At 32.9% G+C, this 23,435-nt stretch overlaps 1 protein-coding gene across 1 annotated transcript in view; it reads left to right on the top strand.

Moving 5' to 3' along the window:
• LOC147805274 (uncharacterized) overlaps positions 1 to 7,580 on the top strand; it is a 29,602-nt gene extending 22,022 nt beyond the window's left edge. Inside the window, exons 3-5 of the mRNA XM_087149807.1 lie at positions 3,032 to 3,346; positions 5,376 to 5,396; positions 6,851 to 7,580. Coding sequence (XP_087005933.1) covers positions 3,032 to 3,346; positions 5,376 to 5,396; positions 6,851 to 6,966 — 452 coding nt within the window. The 3' untranslated portion in view covers positions 6,967 to 7,580. The remainder of the gene's footprint in view (positions 1 to 3,031; positions 3,347 to 5,375; positions 5,397 to 6,850) is intronic.
• Positions 7,581 to 23,435: the final 15,855 nt, after the last annotated feature.

The raw sequence follows: 23,435 nt of genomic DNA, 5'->3' as shown, positions 1-23,435 counted from the left end.
AAAAGTGAGGTTTGTACAGTGTGTGTTGACTCTAGTATAGTGTATAGTCACCCCTGGCAGACAGACAGCATGCACAACGAGTATGCATGCTGTTAATAAGAGAGTTAAGGAGGACTTGTGGAAGACCCTCCCATTCTTCCACCAAAGCAATTTTTAACATCAGAATGGTTCTGGGGGGAGGTTGGCGCATCGCAATAACTCTCCCAAGATCATCCCAAGCATGTTCAATAGGATTCAGGTTAGGGGATTTAGCTGGCCAATCCATTCGTTGAATATCCTCGCTTTCCAGATACTCATCAACCATGAGAGCCCTATGTGGTCGCGCATTGTCGTCCATAAAAATGAACTCAGGGCCAACAGCGTCCCTGAAAAGACGCACATAGGGATCTAGGACCTCCTGCCAGTACCTCTGGGCATTCACGGAACCATTGTCAATCACATGGAGCGGTGTGCGGGTATCTTGCATGATCCCTACCCAAAGCATGAGTCCTCCACCAGCATAATGGTCCCTTTCGATAATGTTGCTGGGATGGTATCGGGTTCCAGGTTCCCTCCATATTAATAACTGTCCAGAATCAGGTTGTAGACTGAATCTGGACTCATCGGAGAAGCGAACATTAGCCCATTGAAGCTGTGTCCAATTCTGATGTTGTCTTAATTTTGTCCACCAGTGTATATACGTTATTGCTCGGAAAAACCAAGCTCCGACACAAATAATTGGTATAAACCATAGCACCGTTTATTGCTTAAAACTTCTACAACCGTTTTAGAAAGGATGATAAATAAATCCAATTACTTAGTAACTAAAATTTTGTTTCTATAAAAATAAAAAATCATTCTAAGTAAATACATAACGTATAAGTAACTTTTCAACACTACTTAAATTATTACATAAGACAACCTAATAAAATGAATAATAACTAAAATGTTGCCAATGGATAAAGAATCATCCGATTTTATGATAAGAGAAATGTATATCTATGTATTACTTTATGCGCATCTTTATTATCCTTTTTTCATATTATTTCGAATTACAATTATAAGTGCAATACGTGTTTGTTTTCTCCTATTTATTTCATCGCATTATTTTTCCTTGGAAATTTTCCTTTTTAATGTTTTGATACTTTAAATATTTTACTTGCAAAAGCATACTAAATATTTTTATTTTAAATCCATTGCCATTACCAAAAACATTTTTCGCATCGACATTAAAAGAAAGCACTTTCATGAAGTATTTTATTTGCGAAGTATATTTTCTCATATATTCTACAATGAAACATCAATATTTCATATCACCTTAAATCACGACACAAAGCACGGCGCTAAATTGAGATGAATCCAAAAAAATATCTATAACAAATATTATCTTCACATATTAGTCAAATGAGATGTTTTAGGCAAATTCAGTGCATTGCATTAAATATAAATAAAGAGTACGAAATAGACACGTCTGGAGTCAAACTAGGTGGAACAATTACTTAATGGCTTCACATTTGGGCAATTGGTTTCAGCCAAACGCACCTGATTCCAGAAAGTATCATAACAAGCTTCACTACATGATTTTCTTTTTTACTTTTTCTCTTCCTTCGTTTGGCAACGTTAATTTTTCAAACGATTTCCAGTAACAGCTCTTTCATGCGATTGGTGAATCCATTTGTGTCACCTTCCAAAAAGGCTTTTAGCATGTTAAAGGATTATCTGATAGGCGCAAATGGAATTGGGGCTATTTTTCTTCTAAGGTTATCAATTGCCGAAGTTAGTTATTTCATTGTAAAGGAACTAAGTGAGTGCGTGTTGTTTTTTACTTTTATTGAAAATCGCATTAGTCTTAGTAATTTATTTAGAGTTATCGATCGTAAAATTGAAGTGAGAGAAAGTGTGTAATGTGTTGTTTTTCTTCACCCTCCAAAACACAAATTTGAACAAATTCTTCTTTATTTTGGGGGATATCACATAATAATGAGTAAATTCTGAGTACAATTAAGTGGGTAAGAAGTTTTATTTTTTATGTGTATGTAACATGCAGTGCACAAAAAAATCTTCCTGGGTAACTTTTGATCTAATGATCGGATTTTCCCGTATTAGAACTCAAACTAAATTGTTCAAAAGGGTGACCTCAAATATGTCAATTAATTAGTGCAGAAATGAAATCAGACACAAAAACGTACTTTTTCTGAATAAACATAACTTTTTTTGATGGATTTAGATTCCTGACCCCCGAAATATAGGGGGTAGCCACAATCTCGGAAATTTGATCCCCATGATAGAGCGGTCCAAATTTTGACCCTCCAATGTTAATTTTATTATTTTTCGTATTTCAAAATATGTCGAGAACTTTTTGAGCGAATTGAAAAATATTTGCTCTTAAATTCATTTATCCAAAGATAATTTCACACCAGAAACTAATTTTTAATATTTATTTATTGTCTTTTATTATAAATCAGTTTGTAAAAAATTTATAAATCAGTTTGGTAACCATTGCATACAAATAATTACAATAAAAATATAAATGCGTATTTTTTCGATACATATTATCTTCCCATTTGTTTAAATTACTATATATATATATATATATATATATATATATATATATATATATATATATATATATATATATATATATATATATATATATATATATATATATATATGCATATATATATATATATATATATATATATGCATATATATATATATATATATATATATATATATATATATATATATATATATATATATATATATATATATATATATATATATATATATATATATATATATATATATATATATATATATATATATATATATATATATATATATAGTAATTTAAACAAATGGGAAGATAATATGTATCGAAAAAATACGCATTTATATTTTTATTGTAATTATTTGTATGCAATGGTTACCAAACTGATTTATCAGTTTCGCTAACGCTTAAAACATGAACATTAAAATCTTTCTGAAAAACCGAAAGAGTAGGTAGCTATGTACATATACATCACAATCTTAATTTTCTTTACTTTTTCAGTTCCAGTTCAGGAGTTCGAATTAAGTTATTCCGAAATAGGGAGTGAAGCAGTGAATGTCTCTTGCAAAGTGTGGAATGTTTATCCGTTTCCTCAGCTAAAACTGTTTTTATACTCGTCCAGTAACAGTCCACCCTTATCAGTGAGTTCTGTTACTTTAATACAAGAAAAGAAACCATCAGGTGCCTATAATGTCATGATACACAGGACGTTTCCAATGTCAGAATTGGGAAATGAAGACAGTACTGTGTTTGAGTGCCTGTTACATTTACCAGGAACAAATTACACTCAGTCCAAAAGATTAACATATTTAACAGGTATATTGAAAAGCTTATATCACAGTTATTTTTATTGCTTTTGTATATTGGTGTACCGTTTAGTGTATAATTTTTAGTTTGTTTATTATTTTTATTCGGATTTGTTATACTTTCCATTCGAATTTTTTTTTATATAATTTTTTATTATAAAAATCATTTTTAACATATTTTATTATTATTATTATATATATTAAGATTTCAGTCACATTTTTGTTTTATTTAAGTGTTTGGTTAGGGAATTTGAATGAAGCTCCGTTTTTTAAATTAGCATAATTTGAGTTTACATTCTTGAATCATTAATATTACATTTTATTACATGCCAATCAGAACACTGGATAAAAAGTTTATGTAATCTACTGTTTTTTTTTTCTTTAAGTATTGTGTACAGTACATTTTAAAGCTAAGGGACGATTCATAAATAATATCACATTTGAAAGGGAGGAAGGCAGCATGTGAAAAACCGAGGGAAGGGAAGCAAGAATTGTGAGAACATCATACATTTCGGTTAAAATCAGCAGATTAAATATTTCTTCATCGGAATTATAATAATCTTTGAGATACTCATAAATGTCATTAAAACACACAAAGTTCACAAATAAAATCTCTAGTAGAACTTTTTTTTCAGCAAGTAGAGCATGAAAAAAGGGGTGGAGAATATTAGGAAATGCAGCATATTGTGACTTTATAACCGTCTTTGAACAGCCTACCCAATATTGCGTTAACCAATGTTCGACTCCGTAATTTTAAATCCAATCCGGAAGAGAAGGGATTTCTTGGATCAAGTATTGGGAGAAATTTGCCTTCTTGGAGAAATTTTCGATAGAACTAAACCGCATTTGCGTTGCATGAAGAGGAAAACCACGGAAATTCCCAAGGTTAGTCTGACGGCGTGGGGCTCTAATCTATGATCCGCTTACTTCTGATAGACCAAAAGTATTGAAAAAAGCGGCATTATAAATGGATGCTGACTTCTTATAGAACATAAAATTTTCTAATATGTCTTATCTGATAATTTTCCGATAATTAATTGCTTGATAGTTCTTAGAATAATAAATGCCGGCAGTAAACTAATTAATTTTAATTCCCTACCTACATATAATATACCTAATAATGTACCTACATGTAATATTATACCTAATAATATATCTACATATAATAAGATACCTACCTACATATAATACTTATAATAGTTGGTCAGTCACTATTTCAGTGATAACTCGTAAAACAACAATCAACAAAATTTGAAGTCGTGGTTGCTCAGAGAATAAAGCGCTCTCCTCCCAATGAGTTGAAGGGGCTTAAATCCCAGTGATGACTGGTCGATATGAATCCCGCACCCGGTTCGCATGGACCACAGTGCTGACGTAAAACATCCTCAGTGTTAGATGGACTGTGGGAGGTTTTCGTGGTTTCCTATGCATATAACGCAAATGCGGATCTTCAAAAAGTCTTCCACGAAGGCGAATTCGTCCGAATACTTGATCCAGGAGTTTCCTGAATTGGGTTCACACTTACAAGTAAATGGTGCCCAGCCTGCAACACCCAGGGTTTACCCTGGAGTTGCTTTTTCCTCCCTTGCCCATTATTTCGACGTGTTGCCATAGATCGTCACAGAGCCTACCTTTATGAGTTCTCCCTTTTCTTGCTGAGTAGTCACGTGCATGCACTTCTACAGTATTCAGAGGCGGGACGGTGTTAAGCTTCGATTAATAGCCGTTTCCCCAAAGATTGGGTCGACTGTTCAACGACGGTTATGAAATAAACAAAATTTGTGGTTACCATGTGAAATATAAATTTATTTTATTTCTTAATTGTTCCCTACGCCATCCTTTAAATGAACTTTATTATGGCAGCATCTTTAATAATTGCCATCAATGGTAGCCACTAGCATTTTGTATTTTTATTTTTAATATCAATATTCAAATAGTTCTATCTTAAAATAATTTAAGTTCTCATTTCAAATTAATATTTTGTTTTCATTCATCATTTCAAGGAAAATTTTGAAGCTAATGATATTTTTCCATTTTAGATGCGCAAGGAAGGAAAATAGGTAAGAAAATATTCCATATTTTTCAGAAATCAATATAACTGAGTTCGTATGCACCTGGGGGAAAAATTTAATTCTGGTACACATTTTGTTCTAAAAAAAACAGATATTTTTTTAGGATTAACTTCATCTCCGGATTAATTATTCAGATTAATTCCAGATTCAGATTATCCAGATTAATTAGTCAGAAATTGGATCCATATTTAATAGGAATTACTTGAATACGGTTTTTAAAATATTCTGGAGGTTGCAAACGAAGTATAAAAAGAAATCAGCTAAACATTACTTACACTTTAAAACCTTTCCAAGAATTAATGATTCATGTTTCATGAAAATTATTAAAGATTAAATTTTAAACTCTGTAAGGAAAGCGGAACACTTATTTCTGACAATTTTCCTAGTATTGACAAAATATGTCAAATGTATGTAGTGCGCCAAAAAAACGACCCATTCGGAATAACTTTTGGCATAATGATCGAATCTTCATGTTCTAGGACTCAATCTTAATGGCTGGAGGAGGTGACCTCAAATATGCTAATTAATTAGTGCAGACGATATTTTAAGTTACTGAAGCAGTCAAAAAAATATTTTTTCTCGGAATAAACCGAGGGATTTGGATTTCTGACCCCCAAATTATGAGCGAAAAAATATTAAATTATACGGTATACAAATTTTTGCTTCATTTTAAAGAATATAATACGAGCATAATTCAATAAAATAAATATTTACTAAAAAATGTTTCTCCAGAGAATTATCTTTGGATAAACGAAATTTACAATTTCTTATTTTTAATTTATTTAGTGCGTTTTTGTGCTTGATTTCGGAACTTTAAATATCGTCAGTACTAATTAATTAGCATATTTGAAGTCACCCCGTCGAACCATTAAAAATGAGTTTTAGAACGCGAAGATCCGATGATTAGATCAAAAGTTATTCTGGTAGGTCCGTTTTTTTTCTCTTCTTTTTCGCTCTGTACATAAAAAAAACCAAACCTTTGGGAGCCTAACTTTAAACCTACTTTGCATGATAAAATTGCTGGGCAAAACCTGAGATATCCCAAATACATTATTTAATTTCAGTTTACATGGGAAATAGAATGATTTCAGGGCGGAAAAACCTCCTAAAAATAAATAAATAATATCATTCAATGACTCCAAAAAACATCATCTACCTAAATTTTAGTTCACACGGAAAATTTTTTTTGCCTGTTTCGTAATCAGAGAAATCACGTTGGCACCAAGTATATTAAACTATAAACGTAAACATATAATTTTTCTTAACACAATAGATTTATAGTATTTAAATAACATTAAAAGTTTTGATAAAATAAAAGTTATTATTGAGTACGATAATTATGAAGTGAATCTAATTAAATAACTGTAAAATTGTTTAAAAAAACTATTGCATTTCAACTGTTTGTGAATAAAAAAATGACAATATTGCTTTCTTTTTTTCAGGTTCACCTCGCGAGCTATCATCCTCTACGAGTTTTGTGCACAGACTTTATTTCAGGACACTATTGAGCTACTTTTTTCTTACTGTAGCTGTGAGAAAAACATTGTGCACATCATGATTCTAAAATGTATGCCCCACAAACAAACAAGAAACGTCATTCACGGCACTGGAGAGCGAGTGATCTGCCTAAATATTAAGTGACAATATATACACCGAAGAGCTATTACATTAGGACCACCCTGCGGTAGCATGTAGGACCACCTTTAGACCTCAAAACTGCTAGCACCCGCCGTGACATTGATTCCACAAGGTGCTGATAGGTAATCTGAGGTATCTGGTACCGAGCGCTCACCAACTGGTCCTGCAATTCCCTCACATTGCGAGGGGGTAGCGTGGCAGCACGAATTTGATTTTCCAAGTAGGACCACAAATGTTCAATTAGATTAAGGTCAGGTGAATTTGTGGGCCAAGACATGACTTGAAAGTCACTGGAATATTCCTCGACGATTCGACCCTTATGACATTGTACATTATCCTGTTGGTAAACACCATCACCCACAGGAAAAACTGTTGCCATGAATGGGTGAACCTGGTCTGCAACTATGTTCAAGTAGCTTACAGACGTCAGGGATTGTTCTATGAGGATCATGGGTCCTAATGTGCTCCATGAAAACATTGTTCCTGGGCGAGCCCATTGTTATAGATGGAGGGTGGTCATAATGTAATGGCTCTTCGGTGTATATATATATATATATATATATATATATATATATATATATATATATATATATATATATATATATATATATATATATATATATATATATATATATATATATATATATATATATATATATATATATATATATATATATATATATATATATATATATATATATATATATATATATATATATATATATATATATATATATATATATATATATATATATATATATATATATATATATATATATATATATGGACAGTAGATCACGGATAATCCGAAAAAACTTGTAAAATTAGGTTTGAAAAATATATTTGTAATTTGTTTATACGTGTATATATTTAAATTATACAACAGAAATTTTTGTTTGAAAATAAATGGCAAAGAATCAAATAGTAATAAAGGATAAAAAAATAAAATTCCAACTTCGAAGAGTTTTCAATACAAAAATGGAAGGTAGGAATTTTAATTTTTTCTGCGTATCTACGATCAAACTATTTCCCCGAAAGCAAAATTACTGGCTTTAAGCTTAAATACTAAATGTAACTTTTCTTTTGTTTAATTCATAGGCTAATAATAAAAGTAAACTGCTCTCGTAATGGTGAAATAACACTCACTTTAAAACCAGCATCTGTCAGATTTAGCCACTCAGTGTCTACTTACTCCTATATTTGTTTATAATAGAAAGCATAAAAGCTTATTTTCTCGATGTCACAAAATGCTTTTTGAGAAAACATCCGGAATTTCGCATATTCCTCGTAACTGCCAAACACGACATACGTTGACTACCATTAAGGAGAAATTACTTTTTTTTTAAATTATAAATGGAATAAAAATAATTTTAAATAAAAATAATGACATTTGAGACAATGATAATTAAAAAAACGAATAAAAAACTGGGAAACATTTTGATTGGAAAATCGCGAACCGATGAACTAGTCACGTGATGAGGTAGCTGGCTTCAGCATGTAAGGCATCGTAAGCAGTCAATCTACGATCAATCAATATTATAAGTCTACGGTTTAACTAAAGCATACCTGCCAACTTTCACTCTTTCCGAGAATGATTTTTCCAAGTGGTAGTAAAACAATTACATACCTGCCAATTTTTTAATCCCTCCGAAGATGATTTATCCCAGTGGTAGAAAGATTAAGAGTAAATTACATTTACAGGCGAAAATTTTCCTTGCATTTGGCGCACGCTTAAACCCAACAAAGTTATATTATTATACATTTATATCTGTGGACATTTTGCTTAAATGTAGTGGTGGTAAAAATAAGTTTGAATTAAAACTGTAAATGCAAAGCATAACTAGTAAGCATACATTTTACTACCACTTTAGATGTAAAAATAAAATTTTACACCAAATGCGTAAAAGTTGGCAGGTATGAAATTCCCGATAACCAATCTCACTCAAAAATATATTTACTTTTTGACGAGGTTGAAATTTGCTGTCGTAACAGTTAAATATGCTTTATATATTTATTGTAATTATTTATATGTGGTGGTGGTCAAACTTAGTTATAATTCACAAAGTTTGATGGAATAATTTGAGTTTCGCGACCACTTTAAAAAGGAAAAGAAAATTTTCGGACAAACCGAAAGGACAGGCAGCTATGCTAAAATTAAAGTGAAAAAGTAATTACTTACTTACTTTATTTATAAAAAATTGGGCACCTGGGCCGCGCAGCGGCCCCTATCCCATACATCTAGAAATTTACATAAGTTTAAAGTAATAACATTTTGAATTTAGCAGTCGATGTGGTAGCTAATACAAAATTACAAGCACTTTGCATGGGTAAATAAACATTTGAATATCGAAACTAAATTTACACATATAAATAAAAACATAATTTGAAATATATATACATAGGCTGACATAGATAAATATGGTGGATATAACATTTGAATATCAAATCTAAATTGACACATATAAATATAAACATAATTTGAAAGGAACATATTTACATTGTGGTAGCCATTAAAAAAAATCAAGCAGTTTGCTTGTGAAATAATAAAACAATGAAATTTTCAATATGACAAATTGGAGCTTTTACATAACATTCGAAATGTTGATTCTAGACTTACATTAAAAATAAAGATAAAACATGATTTGATATGTACAATAATTGATTTTTGAAAAATGAAAGACATAATTGATGAATATAGACAAATCATACCTTGATACATGATAAAATAACATATTTGGAGAAAATGCAGTAAATATATCGTATCAGAGAAATATTAGAAATATGCAATAATAGAATTTGCAAAGAATTTAACGTGCATAAGTTGATAAATATATATGCAAAAATTGGCTATATTACCAGAAAATAAATTTTAATGTAATTTAATTTAACTTAACTAAAAGTCTGCTGTGAAAAGTTCAGTGAATTTAACTTGAGAGTCTTGAAAATAAAAATAGAACTCACTGGGATTAAGAGGTTTCTCCGATGATTCCCCGCAGAAGGCGGAGCACTTCTTCATTTTTGAGCAATTCCTGTAATTCGTTGATTAATGACACTAATCGATGAGCAGGTTTAATCTTCAAATTTGATGTTGCTCGAGGGCTCCTTCTGCTGGGTCGGGTCTCGCACCCAGTAAAGTTGGCTGTGTGGTTTTTGTAACAATTACAGCATTTTGGAGTAGTTGTTCTGTCTTTGTTGCATTCATGAGACCTGTGGTTTTCAGCGCATTTTACACACCTTGCAGGTGCATTGCAGTGGCTTTGCGTATGTCCATAATTTTGGCAGTTGTAACATTGTATTGATCCTCGACCTCCTCGAAATCGCTCGATTTTGATCGGGATCTGCTGTATGTTGGTGACTTCGAAAACTCTATGGTGATTCGCCGTTGATGTTAGGATTATGAGAAAAAGCGGGAGGAGTCGATAGGCCTCTCCCGTTCTCTTCTTAAACTGCACAATTTTAAAGGTTTCAATATTGTTTTTCTGTAATTCTGTATTAATGGCATCTGTATCAAAGTCCACAGGCAGGCCCCGGACCAAAACCTTAATAAATCTGGCTTGCGGTGTTATTTCAGATTTGCTGGGGGGATCCCGTACTTTGTCGATATCCTCCTTAGGTTTTGTTGTCGGCAAGATAGTGGCGTCATCTGTTGAGTTATGTTGGCTAGAAGAAGGACAGCTGTTTGTAGACATGAGTGTAGAATTATCTTCAATTATTTTAACTGCATTTTGCTTTTTCTTCTTCTTTTTTCTTTTCTTTGCTGGTGGTTCTGTATTATTGTTAATATTGACGTCCGTGTCAGTTTCTGTATTCGGTGTTGTAATCAGGTTTTCATCTTTATTTTCCATTGTTATGTCTTCAGTGCTTGGATTAGTTTCAATCATTATTGATTCGACTTGAATGGATTTCTTATTCATATCCTTGTTTTCTTCTGCTTGAAAGTTTTTCCTCTTCCATCTGACGTGATAAGCTGCATTTGTTAGTTTTAGGAAGTATGAGTATTCATAGTATCCAGGGTAACTTGATCTTATTTGAATGAGCAGTTTGCTTAGTAATTTGTCTAAACGAATCAGTTCCTCTGTATCAAACTGAGTGTAAAACTCTACAAGATCGTCAATATGTCTATGTTCAACTAATGGAAAATATCTTTTTGAGATCCCACAGGTAGCAATGATTTCTTCTAATGACGTGGATTCTTTGCAGTACGACGGTGAATTACGACCAGAAAGTGAAACCTTTCCACCACGAGCTGTTTTATGATACGGCATGACTTGAAAAAACAAAATGGCGGGCTCAAAATCTAGACAATCAAAATGGCCAGTTGCCAGTATTGTCTCTCCCGACTCAGGAACCTGACGAGATCAAAATCAGTATCACTCACCAGGATAATCAGCATGACCGGCATCGCAAGGGAGAAGAGGACATCAGTAGAGCATGAACAGCATCAGTTGGCAGCATCCTTGGGTATCATTCACAGATGGCTTTCTGTACTCGGACTGTCCCTAACGCAACATCGGATACTTCAGCATGACATCAAGGCCGTGAACCAAAGGTGGGAGCAGAGTTGAGATTTGATGTCAGGATCTAAGTCGTTTAGCTATCGAGTTGTCAATTCACTCACCCATGACGTGATATTGGTTCACGACCTGAAAAAGTAATTACGGGGGTGCTAACTTTCTACACTTTTGTAAAAGTTTATTCTAGTGGTAGTTAAGTTTACTTCTTAATGTATTATCTTTTATACATTTAAACTAATTTCGCACACCACTACATATAAATGATTTAAAAAATCATATGCAACTTCCCTCTGTCACCTCAAAATAAAAGATGATTTTCCCTTCAAAACTAAAGATTTACTCCTTAAGGACTTGACTTGTTGTTACAACATACTACAACTTCAAAGATATATAGGACCTCCCAGAATACAACAAAACAGAATCGATGAATCGGTTAGTGGCGCTTCGCGCCAAACGCCGAGATAACCCCAATATCCAGCATCCATCACCTCAAAATAGATGCAATAGACAAATATATAGCTAAATTAAATTCTTTGAAAAAAGCAAATTTCAATGAAATATTCCTAAATGAAAGTTTAACTGAAGACAAGAGACCAATAGCAGCATAGTATTGCATCATATTTCCGACAGCAGTAGCATATACATAACCTCATTTTCACCATACCAACTTAGCTACCTTATATTTTAACATTATGGTCTTACCACCCTACTCTATATAATTACACAGTCAGAAATCAATGATCCACATGAATATTCTTTTACTTCATTTGCATTTCACCCCCCTCATAGAAACACCACAAAGTTCAAGCTAAAGCTAAAAGGGTCGCAAGTGGCCTCAGGACCCCAGATATTTCATGCAGTTCAGTTCAGTTCTAGCTCCTTCGAAATGAGGCTTTTAAAAATGTTGGCAAACAGAGTAGTAGTAGTGACCAGGTCTGTAAGAAATGTTATTAAATGAGAATGTGATAAACAGTAATTGCTCTTTTACAAATTCTTGCACTGGTCAACAAATTTTTTTTGTTGATAAAGGTTTTTTTTTAACAGATCTTAGTTATCTTCATATCGCTGACTTCAAATCCGCAATCGGTCCATCTTTCCAAGCTAGTTTTTATTAACTCACCTAGTTCTTTTTTTTCTTGTCGAAATGCTTAAGTTCAAAAAAGTTATATACAACAGAGGGTAGCGTAAATGTTGCGCCAAGAGAGTTAGGGCATATCATCAGGATTAAAAGTGCATAGGAATCCATACCCAAAAGTGTTATCATACGCCGCTTAGGGCCGATTTCCTATTATGAACTGTTTCTTGGTGTGCTTCTGAACAGGTCCTAACAGAGAAGTGCCATCCACGTTCAACGACATTTCCAGCTATGAGTTCCTATTCAATTTTAATCTTGATGATGTGTCTTTACTCCTCTCAAAACTGTCGCCACATTTATGGGCCCCCTATTTTGTATAACGTTTCTAAACTTGTACATCTAGGCGAAAAAAATTCCTAAAAATGTCGTTTAAAAAAATCTGTAGCTTTAGGAGAAAAACTAATTTCGGATTCGACCGAATCTGGCAAGATCACGTGTCTCCATAAGTGGGATAAAAAATTTGTTTCTCAGTGTCATTTTATGTAAACTTGAAAAATTTAAAAAAAAAAAAGATTAAATATCCCTGAATAAAAATGGAAATAACCAATAATTTTGAATAGCATGTTTCACATTTGCCCCATTTCATTATGTGTTTATCTTTGCTGTTGCAAATCACGTTGTATATTCATTGTTTGGGAATTTTTGTAATCGAGAGTTTCTCTCACCTTTGTTCATAATTTTGCAAATAAAAATATGTATATATCTTCAACTATTTCTTTTTTCAATGACAACAAACAGAACAATATTATCAATACATTTATACAATCAGTTCTCAAAAACAAAAACAATGAAATTTAGGATTCTATTAATTATACTTATAAATTATTTTGTTTAAACTTCAATTATGACATTTGTCATACCTGCCAACTCTCCCGCATTTTGCGGGAGATTTTATTTTCATATTTAAAGTGGTAGTAAATATATACTATTTTTTTCTTTTATAAATTTAATTTTTAAATGATTTTGATCACCACTATTCTTACAAAAATTAAGCTTATATATTAATATGCGTCACTATCATGGTAGTCAGATCGAAAGGAGGAGCAGATGGTGGGAGAGGGACCAGCTCAAGCCTTGCTAGAGACAAGACGTGTTTTTCTCTGCTCCGCAATTATGCCTTATCACCGAACTGCCCGCGGCGGAAAAGTTTTCCCTTCCGGCCGCATGCCAGCATCAGACTTATATGAGACATCTTCGATCGTCAAAAGGTTTTTACCGGCCAGATCTATGAACTACGCACTTTACTCAAAGTTTCTTCTAGAACAAACTACTGATATCGTGGAACTTCGTAAGCTGCGAGATTCCATTGGAGAGATTTCTACCTCAACACCAAGTAGATATTACAACGAACTCTTTAACGCAGCGGTGTCCGCAATTCAAACTGTTGAGTCGAGTCAAAAGAAGCCAACTGCCTCAACTACAATGGAGACAACTATCACTGAGACAGCGGAAATCCCTGTGACCATCCCAGAAAGTAGTGTTACTAATGAAATAGAGACTGAGCCCGTTTCCGAGCACAGTGTTCCGAATAATATCACAACTCCTTCCAGTAAAGATTTGAATATGGATATAGACGAAGAGACATCAGCCTCTGAACCTGAGATCCAAAATAGAAACAACAAAGAGCCACCAGCTAAAAAGAGAAAGAAGAGGAAGAAAAAGTCTGCCGCAGCTACAGAAAATGTTGACCCATCCATGACCCAGAAAAGCTGCACTCCTCCGGAATCTCTTTTCATGCCGGAGCCCACCCCTATTACTGCATCAGAACCTACGGAGGAGACTACCAACAAAGCCACAGAGCCTTCCACTTCAGTAGAAAAAGCTCAGCCAGTTAAAAATGCTAAAGTCCTCATCCGTGGCCTTCCTGATGATTTTAGTACAGATGAAATATCCCTTGAATTAGGGAAGCGGAACATTGAAATCCTGAAAATAGTCCAGTTTAAGAAGAAAGTGGGTGAAGCCTTTAGGCCCCTCCCCCTGTACCTCATCGTTATGCCAATGCTAGCCAATCACGAGATGATCTACCATATTGAAAGCATCAAGCAGATCCCGATCAGCATAGAGAAATACCACGGCGGCCGGCGGCCGCTGCAGTGTTTTCGATGTCAGAGTTTCGGCCATACCCAACGTTCCTGCTCCTCCAGCCCAAGATGCATGAAATGTGCCGAAGGGCACTATTCATTCCAGTGCAGAAAGAGCCGAGACTCCCCTGCTAAATGCTGCAACTGCATGCAAAACCACACCTCAAATTTCACTGGGTGCGAGGCCCGTCCCAGTCGAAAGAGAAAAACGACCAAGGACACGCCTACTTCTACAGCCCACAGACTTGTTAGCCTCATCAGTGAACTTAAAGACTTGCTGAAGGACCAAGACGTACTGCATCTTCTCACAACTTTAATCCAGGGGAATTCCCCATACAACTGATGTACTACTGAATCAACTCATGCCTCACCTCATCATGGACTTATTATCTGATCCAAACTTAGAACTTTGAACTGTATATGACCTCTGGACTAAATGCCAAAACAGTATAGATGAATCGGTTAGAAGCGCTTCGCGCTTAACACCGAGATTCCACTCATATCAATCAAAATCATGGTAGTCAACTTAATTTTTTTCAAATACAACGCATTTGTTTGCTTAAAATTGAAGTTTTAATTCCATTTTAATGCCACTGGGAAAAATGATAATGGAAGGGATTAAAAGTTGGCAGGTCTGCATTTGTTATAAACTTGATTACCTAAATCATAGATTCTCAACCTTTTTAACGTTGCCGCCCCCTTAAGGAGCAAAAAACATTTCAACGCCCCCCTTCGTGAAAATGCAGTTGTTTAGAACATGGGGACGGAGGGAGGTGTGCTGAATTATAAGCAAAATCTTAATTTCTTTACGCTTTAAATTTGTTTGGTATCTTTAAAAAATGCAATGTGCTCATTAACTCGAAAATTTTCTCGCGGCAGGTAATCGCAGTCTATTTGTTATAATAAAAATAAATACGTTTAATGAAAAAAATACAACAAAGAAACCTATGCTTAAAAAAATAATTTATTCTCAATTAGATAATTAAAAAAACAACCAAAATGATTTTTAACACTAAAAAGTAGTATCAGCGAAACATTCAAGTAAGTATGTTAGTGGGATGATTGTACTTAATGGTTCAGAACCAATTTCTTAACGGTCGGCTCAATACTTTTAGTGAGATGATGACACTAATCCCTTCAATTGCACAATTTTGAGTCGATTTCTCCTTTTTGTGATAAGATCTGTAACGACATTGATTCCACTTTCGACAAGCTAGGGGGAAGGGAAGGCAAATAAAAAATGTTTAATGATAGTCTACAGTCAAGGATAGAGACGACTGATGTTACCTTTAAGCAAAAATTCTGTGAGACGATCATCATTTCAAAGTTTACTTAGTTAAAAGTTCAACCAATTCCTCGTAAATCTGAACCTCTGCTGTTTCAATATTCACAAAAGGGTTCAGAGCCCATAAACCCATTGAGGCACTTCTAGGGAACAAAACATCTTTAAAACGGTCAGAAAAGTTCATGTGCAAAGAGTCAAGGTGTTGACAATATTCTTGTGCGTCATCAGAGTGAATTTCGCCTGCTTGGCTGAACTCATTCCAACCAAAATTCTGCTCCCACGAAATGAGTTTCTTTAGAAAGGCAGAAATAACTGATTTTGTAGGGATCAAATTGAGCTCGTTGCCTTGAAGATGTAAATTATCACCCTTAAATTTTACAGATAAATCTGTCAAAGTCTTTCTTAAATTCTAGCAATCTGTCTCTCAGAGCTACATCTCTGTTTTCGAGGAACTCAAGCATAGAGTCGAAAAGATTCCAATACCTATTGAGACAGAAGCTTTTGGAAAGCCAGCGAATCTCGGTGTATAGTAGCAAGTGATTGAATTCTTTATCGTTTTTTTTTTAAGCTGTCTGAATAATCAATCGTGGAGAGCATTACAATGAATTTTGTTCCCAGCAGATATGGCATATTGCAATGATTGATGCAAACGGTTGCTGAGATTTCCCCCTACTAAATGCTTTCTGTGAATCACGCAGTGAACAGCTAAGACATCTGGTACCTTCCTTTCCAAAAGGGCAATGTCGACCCACCATTGCAGGAGCCTATCAGTGGTAATAGACATAACATTCGCAAGAGGAATGTTTTTCTGCTTAAAATAATCTTTGAAAGTATTAAAAGTAGATTTACCTTTGATATCTACAATCAAGCTTCTTGCAAAAAGCATCTCTTGAATAATTTTTCCTACCTTTACAAACCGGACCTATGCCTAAAGTAAAGCCTACATTATCTGGCAAGGTTGATTTATCAACTCGAAGGGGAAATTTGCTGGATATCAAAAGTTTGCGTAAAGAAATTTCAACGTCTTCAGCCAATTCATCATTTCGTCGCCGCACTGTATCTTTGCTTACGCGATATTTTTTTATTACAATGGATGCGACTGGATGGTGTAAAACTGTTTCTAAAACTTCCTTGACAAACGGCAGTATCAACTCTGCTCCGATGGTATGAGCTTTCCCAGATTTAGCAATAAATTTTGATATATTATAAGAAGCTATTAAACCAACGTCGCATTTTTGTGATGAGGTTGCTAGTAACCCAGAGACCGAAGGTGCCTTCAGAAGCGTGAAAGAAGATGTTCATGAAAAATATCAAATCTTAATTTTGTTTGTCAGGATAAGTTTTTTGCAAATGTTCCTGATAACGGTAAGATTTCATTACCTCATTAGATAAAACTTTATTACAAAGTAAACACATGGGTAGTTGAGAGTTCAACAGTGATTGAACAAATCTCAACTTCAAGTATGTGGCACTGTATTGATGACACCTCTTTTTATTAACCGACATTGTTGGTGGCAGGGGAAAAAACTGTAATGAAGTTAAGAAAAACCATTATAAGAAACACGGGTCAAATCAAAAATTCATACTGAAAGCGCAATGACTTCAATTTTCACCAAATGGCTTGAATAAGTCAAAGGCAAAAGGTACCGACTCATGCGCTGAGGTGTGTTGGTTCGGATCGGAGAATAGGTGCCGTATAAGTTCGTTTTATTGCTGGCACAAATGGTGCATCGGATAATCTTTATTTATTACATTAATTTAATTTTTTTTCTCTTTAATATTAATTTTAGATTAATTTTATTTTTTAAATAAATCTTAATTTAATAATTTTATTTCTAAGTTTTAAATTTGAATGACAAAACATGCTGATCGCCCCCTACCGCCCAAAACATACCCAACGCCCCCCTACTGCCCAAAACAAGTTCATCGGGCGGTATCGCCCCCGTTGAGAACCAATGACCTAAATGGTTATATCACACACAAGGACGTCACGGCTGACTAAAAATTGGCCACTAATAAAAAGCAAAAACCTGTAACAATAGATTAAAAATGCTACATCTTTTAGATTATTATGGAAAATAAATATTAAGATTTTGTTTCAATTATGAATAATTTGCAATATAAATCATAGTGGTAGTTACGATGGAATTATTTAATGGATTAAATAAATAAAGCTGAATTTACTTTTCACCATTTCTAAATTTTGTGAACGTCTGTAGCATTTTAGCATGCAATACATTTATTTAAAATAGCTGATAGCTGCTTGTTGATTTTTATAATTAAAGTAAGAGCGCGAATTATGATTTTTCTTCATAATTCTTGATTTATAAGTTTAATATAAAATTATTTTTACAACCACAACAAACAAATAATATATGTATATATATATATATATATATATATATATATATATATATATATATATATATATATATATATATATATATATATATATATATATATATATATATATATATATATATATATATATATATATATATATATATATATATATATATATATATATATATGTATGTATGTACAGTGGTGGCCAAAAGTGTGGACACTTTTTAAAAGTTTCATGTTCTTCAACTTTGTGTGCTTGTAGAATATATTAATTTTCACTTAAATACAAAAGTTTATACATCAAATTGAAGGTAATTTAATGTGAAATTTAATAACAAAAACAGAATTAAAATATCTGTATTACAAAAAAAGTTATGCCTATTTTAGTAAAACAAACAAACATTAATCGTTTTGAATAAAGACGTGTTTTGTAATAGTAGCGTACTAGCCAATCACAAACACTGTTCTTAGGACCAATCAAATGTCTGTAACTATAGTTTAGGTTATTTGGATGGCAAAAGAGTTATTGTTGTGGAAATATTTTGCGGAATGATACATACTAGTACAATTAAATAGAGTATTGCTGTTTTTTAATTTTAAAGTCCTTTATTTTAATTAAACTAATTTTAAACAATGTCATCAGCAAGAAGAACTAATTGGACATCTACGAAAAGAAGACGAATTGTCATATTGAGAGAAAATGGCCTCTCTTATGCTGAAATTGCAAGACAAGTTAGTGATTCAGTGACTTGTTCTGGTGTACGAAAGTTCTGTGTACGTTATGAAAAAACGAAATCAGTGCAAAATGAAGCCAAATCAGGCCGTAAAAAAATGCACAAGTGCTACCGCCGATAGAAAAATTAAACGGTTATGCCTTCAAGATAGAAAAACTTCATCAGATTTCATTAGATGTGAAATGAATGCAGCGGGTATTGCAGTAAGTTCAAAAACAATAAGAAGAGGGTTATCAGGATTTGGACTACAAGCTAGAATTCCAAGGAAAAAACCATATTTAAATCAAAAACAAAGCAAAAAACGAGTTAAGTGGGCAAAAGAACACATTAAATGGCAGAAAATCAATGGAAGCAAGTAATCTGGAGCGATGAGAGTAAAATATCGCTCTTTGGTAGTGATGATAGAAAATACGTGAGTCGTAGAGTATGTGAAGCACTTCATCCTGATTGCATTGAAGCAACTACAAAAAACCAAACAAATGTTATGATTTGGGCATGCATGTCTGCAGATGGTGTGGGCCAAATTCAAGTGATTCCTGGCATCCTGAATGCCAAAAAATACATCGAAACTGTCCTGAAACCAAAATTGATACCTTCCATCCGGGATCTCTTCCCCAACAACGCACCATTTATTTTTCAGCAGGATTCAGCTCCATGCCACACAGCAAAAGTATGCAAAGCATGGTTTCAAAATAAAGGTATAGATATATTACCATGGCCAAGAAACAGTCCTGATCTCAATCCAATTGAAAATTTGTGGCGACGTTTGAAAATTCTTGCACGAAAAAAATGTCCATCCAATAAAAGACAACTTATTGAAGCTATAATTGAATTCTTGGCACCATGTGATTACGAAAGATGAACTTCAAACAGTCGTTCACTCAATGAAAAGAAACTGGGAAGCTGTCTTAAAAAATAAGGGTTATCCTACTAAGTAACGATTGTGTAAGTATCACTTTAAAAAAATGCAAATCTAAGATAGATCTTACTATTAGTTGCATAACTTTTTTTGTAATACAGATATTGTAATATTGTATTTATTATTAAATTCTACATTAAATTACCTTCAATTTGATATATAAACTTTTGTATTTAAGTGAAAATTAATATATTCTACAAGCACACTAAGTTGAAAAACATGAAACTTTCAAAAAGTGTCCACACTTTTGGCCACCACTGTATGTATGTATGTATGTATGTATGTATGTATGTATGTATGTATGTATGTATGTATGTATGTATGTATGTACGTAAGTACGTACGTACGTACGTACGTATGTATGTATGTATGTATGTATGTATGTATGTATGTATGTATGTATGTAATTATGTATGCATGCATGCATGTATGTATGTATGTATGTATGTATGTATGTATGTATGTATGTATGTATGCATGCATGCATGCATGTATGTATGTATGTATGTATGTATGTATGTATGTATGTATGTATGTATGTATGTATGTATGTATGTATGTATGTATGTATGTATGTATGTATGTATGTATGTATGTATGTATGTATGTATGTATGTATGTATTAAAAGCATGAAGTTTAGCTGTAACAGAAAAAAAAATTTCAATTAATTAATAATTTAGAAGTGATTCGAATTCTAAATTGTTTTTTTTTCTACACATTTGCTTCCAATACGTTAATTTCTTCCTTTCATTTCTATAAAATTCTATTCTTAATTTTAATACTGATTCAAACCAGAAATTTTGAAGAATCATAGCTTAGACATTAATGGTTATAATTAACCAAAAGCTGAGAGCAGAAACTGAACGTTTCGAGCTGATTTGAATCAATAATTCTATAGTTTTGATTTAAATAACTTGGTTCTTACCTATTGCGTTGTATAAAAAATTTTATCAGCATTAAATCAGATTCAAACCAGTGATTCTAGTAAATCTTAACTTCAACCTCGATTCATAAACAAGAACTTGTTTTAAACCAGATGACTGATTTTTAAATTCGTTAGTTTCAAATGTAATATTTAATAAGTTGGTATGATTCATGTTTGTAATTAGTAGCTCAAGTATTCTAGGTGGATTTTTTCATTAAAAATTAGAGATATTTTGCACTTTCATTAAACATTCCAAACGTTCATGTACGTAGGAACTTCACGAACTCTGCAGATACCGATTTTTTTTTATTATATCCACGTTGCACAGAACATACGTTCGTAAACGTGAGGGATGCTACGTGGAAGCCAAAATTTTCAATCATCTTTTTCATGAAGGCAAGATACAAGAAAGTATTGCGTTAAACGCAACTATTTGTTTATGGGTTTACAAATATGACTGAAGACATACCATCTCTCATCATTTTTAGTGAAAACTTTAACTTCATTCAACTTTAACTTCTTCTTTAACTTTAATGTTTCATTCTTCTTTTACTAAATTTGATTCAAAGTATTTTCATTTATAATTAGTACATACATATACATTATATATCATGTTTTTAGCTGTCTCACGGTGGACTGATCCTTGTACACTACAAAGCTCAAGCATCATTGGGTCATTGATCACTTCGATCAGCATCGAAGGAACAGAGGATGCACGGTATCGATCTTTATAAAGGCTGCATTTCGAAGGCACTGTCGTCGCATAAAATGATGATTTTTTATCGAATAAGCTATTTTAATAACTACTCTGAGTTTGTCTTCTCATTTTAAAGAGATCGAAATTGTGATCGCATGTCTTCGGATCATTCTCGGGGATGTTTAACAGAACGTACCCAGTAGCTAATGCAGCTCGACGTAAATAAAGCTCTACTATTTATGTCATTTTTATCTAATTTCCTCTCAAGAGGAAGCTTTTAAATAAATTTTTAGCTATTTTTAATTATTTTCAATCTTTGATCAGATACTTTGGTCACTTTAAATCCTTTTCTCCTAATTAATACATCCCAAGCTTTAGACAAGAGAATTATCCAATTCTTTTTTCCGAAAGTATAAGAACTTGTCACACAATTACTTCATTTTTGGTTTTTATTTTGGTATAACAAAACGATACTGCTCACCATAATATGTAAGTGATGTATATCTTCCAATTTTTATCTATAATTATGGAATTATGATTTACTTTAAAAAACTCGAGAATCAAACATAATAAAGTACCCACTTGATTAAATTTAAGTATAAAAACTCCCTCCCTATGATAACAATACATAAGGTCCGGCATTTATCGATTAAATACAATTTTTATTACGAGAAGGAAAATTTCTAACCTACACTAAATGTTTTTCTAACGTGCATTAAATGTTTTTCAGTTGAGGAAAAATTTCCAACCTACCCTAAATGTTTTTCAATGGAGGAAACTTTCTAACTTATACTAAACTTTTTCTAGAGGAGCAAAATTACTAACCAACACTAAATGTTTTTCAATGAAGGAAAGTTTTTAACCAACACTAAATTTTTTTTAGTTACGGAAAATTTCTAACCTGAGCACTAAATGTTTTTCAGAGGTGGAAAATGTCTAACCTACACTAAATGTTTTTCAATGAAGGAAAAATTTCAAACTTACACTAAATGTTTTTCAGAGGTGAAAGAATTTCTAACGTACACTAAGTTTTTTAGTGGAGGAAAATGTCTAACCCACACTAAATGTGTTTTTTAGTGAAGGAAAATTTCTAACTCATAATAAATGTTTTTCAGAGGAGGAAAATTATTAACCTGCACTAAATGTTTTTCAGAGGAGAAAAATTATTAACCTGCACTAAGTGTTTTTCAGAGGAGAAAAATTTCTGACCTACACTAAATATTTCTTAATATAGAAAATTTTCTCACTTACCCTAAGAGATTTTAATGGGGGGAAATTTCTTACCAAATATTACTGTTGTCCAAATGTTTTTAAGCCCAAATGTTCTTACAAAATGTTTTTCAATGCATAAATGTTGTATGGAAATCATAATTATATTATGTGAATTTATTTTCCCTCTTACTTAATGGAACGAAGTAGTTTTAAAACAACTTTTTTTTCTAAAAAACAGTATCTACCTAATTTTCTTAATAACCATTAAAATGCCGAGGCCTGCCTCGCCGAGTGGTATCTCAAGCAAAACGCTGTGCAAAGCGTAGAGGTAGCAGGTTAGAATCCCGCTATTACCCTAGAAGTATCTACGTGCAATTAGTCCTTCTATTTGACAAAGGTTTATAAGCCTGAAATGAGCACACAAGCCTGAAAATGTATGCAATTCCATTAAATAAACCATTTAAATGTTATAAATGGGGGTTATAGTTGCAATTTAAAATGCGTTTGAATGTTGGCATTGATTTATTTTTTATTTATTTG

The sequence above is a fragment of the Parasteatoda tepidariorum genome, chromosome 8, assembly GCF_982258835.1.
Source record: "Parasteatoda tepidariorum strain Cologne lab strain chromosome 8, Ptep-v5.0, whole genome shotgun sequence".
NCBI lineage: Eukaryota > Metazoa > Arthropoda > Arachnida > Araneae > Theridiidae > Parasteatoda > Parasteatoda tepidariorum.
Note: the sequence above shows the minus strand (reverse complement) of the source record. Positions and strands in the feature narration are given on the sequence as shown.